This window comes from Penaeus japonicus, unplaced genomic scaffold (genome assembly GCF_977035675.1).
Source record: "Penaeus japonicus unplaced genomic scaffold, GWHDUDI00000001_assembly GWHDUDI00000029, whole genome shotgun sequence".
Lineage (NCBI taxonomy): Eukaryota > Metazoa > Arthropoda > Malacostraca > Decapoda > Penaeidae > Penaeus > Penaeus japonicus.
In genome coordinates, this window is record NW_028234431.1 from 28,652,609 (window position 1) to 28,657,608 (window position 5,000).

General features: G+C 43.4%; 1 protein-coding gene across 1 annotated transcript in view; it reads right to left on the bottom strand.

Annotated features, from left to right (window-relative positions):
• scro (scarecrow) overlaps positions 1-5,000 on the bottom strand; it is a 39,705-nt gene that overhangs the window by 5,431 nt on the left and 29,274 nt on the right. The window contains exons 2-3 of the mRNA XM_043031810.2: positions 795-940; positions 385-480 (exon numbers count right to left, since the gene is read on the bottom strand). Coding sequence (XP_042887744.1) covers positions 385-480; positions 795-940 — 242 coding nt within the window. The remainder of the gene's footprint in view (positions 1-384; positions 481-794; positions 941-5,000) is intronic.

A 5,000-nucleotide genomic window follows, 5' to 3' on the forward strand; every position in this document is an offset into this window, starting at 1 on the left:
AGTCCGGAGAGGGAAGGCTCAAGAGGGAGCCCCTGAGGGACGCGGTAGGGGATACTTTCGAAGGAACGAATTCTCAGCTGTGACCAGTAGAACAGAATGCATGGATGCACTTGCTCTCTCACACGTGCGAAAATAACAGGAGATGATAATGAGACGAGAAATTTTCTAAATGATATACACGCGTATCGCCCAACGAGATGCTCAATAAAGAAAAAGAAGAAAAAAAAACATAAAAACACTAAACAAAGAAAAGATTAAAAAAAAATACTAAACAAAAACACGAACTTAAATGTCTAATCACCTAATCGCAGAAAGAAAGTAAAAAAGTAAACAGTAAAACAAAACAAAACAAAAATTCAAGAGGAAAGGATCCCCAACACTCACCTGAGTTGGTGTGAGATGAATGAGGGCTGCAAGCTGCTCGATTTCAGGGGCACTGAGGTACTTCTGCTGCTTGAACCGTCGCTCCAGCTCGTATACCTGGTTGGGGGCGACAATGCAAAGGGAGGTTATCGCTCCTGCTCTTTTGGCTGCGATAGATTTTGATTGTGATGGTTATCTTAAACGGGTTGATAACGATCATGTCATTTGTTTTTTGTTTTGCTTTTTTCAACTCGTTATTGACTGTATCTCTGGTGACTATAACTGTTGAAATGTGTGAGGGTATTGTGAGATGAAAGGATACAGTGATCATGTTTTTTTTATGTATGTTTGCTATTTTTTTAACTTTCAGTCATGAATATTCCTCGTATTTTGACATTAATCCCACCAGCTTCATGACTTCGAGAACTCACCTGCGCCTGCGTGAAGAGTACCCTCCGTTTTCTTCGCTGTGAGAGGGGGAACTGCATTGCTTTGTTGTCCGCCATACTGCAGGTGGAGAGTGACGTCACATTGCCCATGTTCATGTTCATGTTTGATCCTCCCATCAACCGCGAGACTGAGGAGAACAAGAAGAACAGATTAATTAGCTGGATAATAGTTGGGTTGATAGAATAACAAATGACTTTGAGCATAACTTAATATAATTTGATTTGCATTTCTGCTTCCCTGATTTTTTAAGTTAAATTCATTCCACTGTGTATTCATATTATCATTATAAGAAGAGGGTCAGTCGAGAAAATTGATGCTATTGTTTTTAATGCTTGTTCAAACGAATGATGATGTTGTTCAAATAAAATTAATTATGAGTATGTTCAGATTACTCTGGATGACACATCTGGATAAGATACTTCTGGATTATCTTCCCAGCACCAGTTTGGATATAATTGTGAAAATGCAGATACTGATGGAAAGTAAATTATGATATCAGTAACCATGAAAAATACTCCCAGAAGAATCACAACAGCAAAAAAAAAAGCGTATCAACCTCATACATATTAATGACCAACACGGAAAATCACGCCAGATCGCAAATCGTACGATCGCGCGAAGTTCTAACCACACGAAAGCAATAACAACACAACGAACCATTTGTCCGTCGGGATAACATCAACACCCGATCGCCGTTAAACTAACACCGGCTAGGTAAAGATAACAGCAAGACAGCCGTTTCGAGGGCCTAAGATAACAGGAGAGGACAAAAGCCGAGAGGAGGCGATGGAGGGAGAAGGGAGAAATAAAAAAGACAATGCAGAAAGGCGAAGGAAGAGGTGAAGAGGCAATAGGGCGGTTCAAGCATTTTCGAAATTCTATATCCATATATGCAAATACATACAAACATTCATGCGCAAGTTCATGGTTCAGCTTGCGTATACCCACGCTTACGCACGCCCAAACAGACACACAAGCTGGCACATGCGAATACAAACGCGCCCAGCTCGCGCGCACACAACCGCGCATGCACATCCAAACATCCAGGAAAATACTGCAAGAAACAGCATCATTAAATTCTCTCTCGTAATCCGGTCATAATCTTTGACAATCACCGAGCATTATGAACAGTCAACCTAGACTCAAAATATTTACTTGCAAAACAACTAAAAATATATGTGCAAATTGAAGGATTATCAGCAGTGAGTCAACAGGTGAACATCACGACCTGGTTGCTCTTGTTCCGCGGCACGGAGGGGGGGTAGGGGGGATAGGTAGGTAGGGGGAGAGGAGATGGGGGTAAGAAGAACACCCTTTGCCGACCTCTCCTCATTCTGCATCCTCCTCTCCTCTCCTCTCCTCCCCTGCCTTCCCCTGCCTTCCCCTGCCCTCCTCCCCTGCCGTCCTCTCCCCTCCTCCCCCCCATCCCGTCCAAACACTATTAGATCTCAGGTGGTAAAAACAAGGGGGGTGCCATCTTTTCTCCCTTCCGTCGCTCCCTTCGTCCGCGCTTCCCTCCACTTCCAGGCACACACACATACAAAAATAATAATACTCCGGTGATTTCGAGGAGCACGGAGATTTTTTTTTTTTTTTTTTTTTAACCGAAAAAAGGATCCTTCGGCTAATGAACCGAACAGACCTTGGCTCTAGACCAACTCATAAAGAGAGGGAGATGGTAAAAGAGAAAATGAACGGTTAAGAAAAGAAAAGAGGTGGGAGGAGGGGAAGGGGTGGGGGGCAGGGGCGGACAGAGAAAAATCTTCCAAAAGCGTAATGGTTCGCAACCCACGTCATCTTCTCGATTGTCGTCCTTCCCCCTCAGCACACCCCCTTGCCTACTCTCTCCCCTCTCCCCTCTCCCCCTTCCCCCTCCCCACATCCCCCACCCTCCCTACCCACTTGCTCCTTTTCTATTTCGTGATCAACGCCTCCTCCTCCACACCCCGCCCGCCCATCCCATCCCCTCCCCTCCCCTCCCCTCCTACCGTCTTCCCCCGCCCTAACCCCTTATCACGGGGAAGGGGTTTAAAAAAAAAGAGAGAACGATGTCAAATACGAGTCAATGATCGGCCTCAAAAGCGGCGATTCCCCCGGCCGGCGCTGCGAGAAGAAACGTGAGAGTGGCCTGAAGAGCGAGAGAAAGAGAGACAGACAAACACCCATCGTCCGCCGTCGAGAGCGGGAAGCGAATCGGGTTCCGGTCATCGAAAACACGTCCATATTCCGCTCTTTTTATTTTTTATTTTATTTTTTTTATTATTCTCTCTCTCTCTCTCTCTCTGTCTGTCTGTCTGTCTCTCTCTCTCTCTCTCTCTCTCTCTCTCTCACACAGTAGTTCTCCTCACGGACTTTCTGTCAGTTCGAGCAAAAGCAGCGACGGCGAGAGCTAAGAGAAGGGAGGGGGAGAGGGGGGGCAAGGGCAAGGGCAAGGCGAGGGGTACCCTTCCTCCCCTCCTCTCCCTACCCTCCATCCCCTCCTCTCCTTACCCTTCCCCAAGCCCCTTCCCCCTCTCCCTCCCTATCTACCAAAACCCTCTTCTTCTCCCCCCACCCCCATCCCCATCCCCACCCCTATCCCCATCCCCATCCCCATCCCCATTCCCTTTCCCCCACGGATCCTCACTCCCCTCCTTCTCCCCCTTCCCAATGCGCACGAACCACCCTCGAAGCAAAAAGTAATTTATCCTGACAAACAACGCGTGTGTGTAAGTTTGCTTCTGTTAATCCCGGGGAATTAATCGGTAATCCCCGACCTTAACGAAAATGAGTTAGTTCGGAGGAGGATTATCTGATTGTTAGTCAAGGGAAAGAAAGAAAGAGGAGATGGGGGGGGAGGAGGAGGAGGAAGGGGGAAGGGAAGTGGGGGAGGGAGGGAGAGGGTAGGAGGAAGAGGGACAGGTGTGCGCGAGGGAAGAGATGGAGTGAAGATGATAAAGAGATTGGGAATTATTGAGAAAAAAGGAATAATCCGAAGTACCAGGAGGTTGACTTTCAAAGAGGGGAATAATCTAGAAAGAAACTCAAAAAGCAGAAGAAAATGTGGATATCTTTTTTTTTTCTGAGCAAAAGGTACTTTTTTCCTCGCTTTCTTTATCCAGGATATGAAAAAATTGGGCGAAAGTAAATATCGAAAAAAGGTTAGGAAATTCAAATAGAAATATCACCAAACAGAAAACACGAGCTAAAAATAAATATACAAATTCTTTATATATATGTGTGTGTTGTATGTGCGCGCGCACACACACACACACATACACACACACACACACACACACAGACACATGTATATAGATAGATAGAGATGGCTAGATAGATATAAACAGAAATACATTTACACATATACATACACACTATTCTAACATTTCTGACGCATAGATTCAACCATGCGAACATCCATTTATCGACAACATCCATAAAAAAAAGTAAAATACATCCGAACGAAGCGGACACGTGTTCAGATTACGCGTCACACACGTAACAAATCCGTCACGGACGCCGGAGCTGACCGGATGATCTTGTCGCGTTGCGTCATGTTTCCGCAGGTGTTTGTGTCTGTGCAGGTGTGGTGTGTGGTCCTTTGGCTCTCAAGTTTATCCGCTGACCCCGTGGGATGAGCGGATGCCCTTTTTATTGGTGTTTGATGTATGGTATTAGGTTTATTTTGTTATTATTATCATTATTATTATTATTATTATCATCATTTTATTGTCATTATTATTATCATCATTATTATTATTATCATTATTATTATCCTCGTTATCATTGTTATCATTATTAGCATTTTTTCATTATTTTTATTATTATTGTTATGTTTATTATGCTTTTTTCATGTCAGATATTCATTATAATGTTTAGGCTGTGATGATTAGTATGTTTTATCAGAAAAAAAAACAATTCGTCTATCCGTTATTACTAATGTTCAATATATATTATGTTAATTCTATTATCATAATGATTCTTATACATCTAAAGAAGAATCCGACCGTTGATTGGTGGAATAATAGTTATCAATGGAGATGAGAAGATCACGCCTCCTATAAAATGGATATGAAATTAATGTTATTTTTGTTATCTGTATAACAACCGCAGATCTCGAAGGAAGAGAATTTACTTATTAATCATACTATAAATAGATGTCGCTTTTATGATGATACCTGACGTGGATCTACACGAATAGTATATAT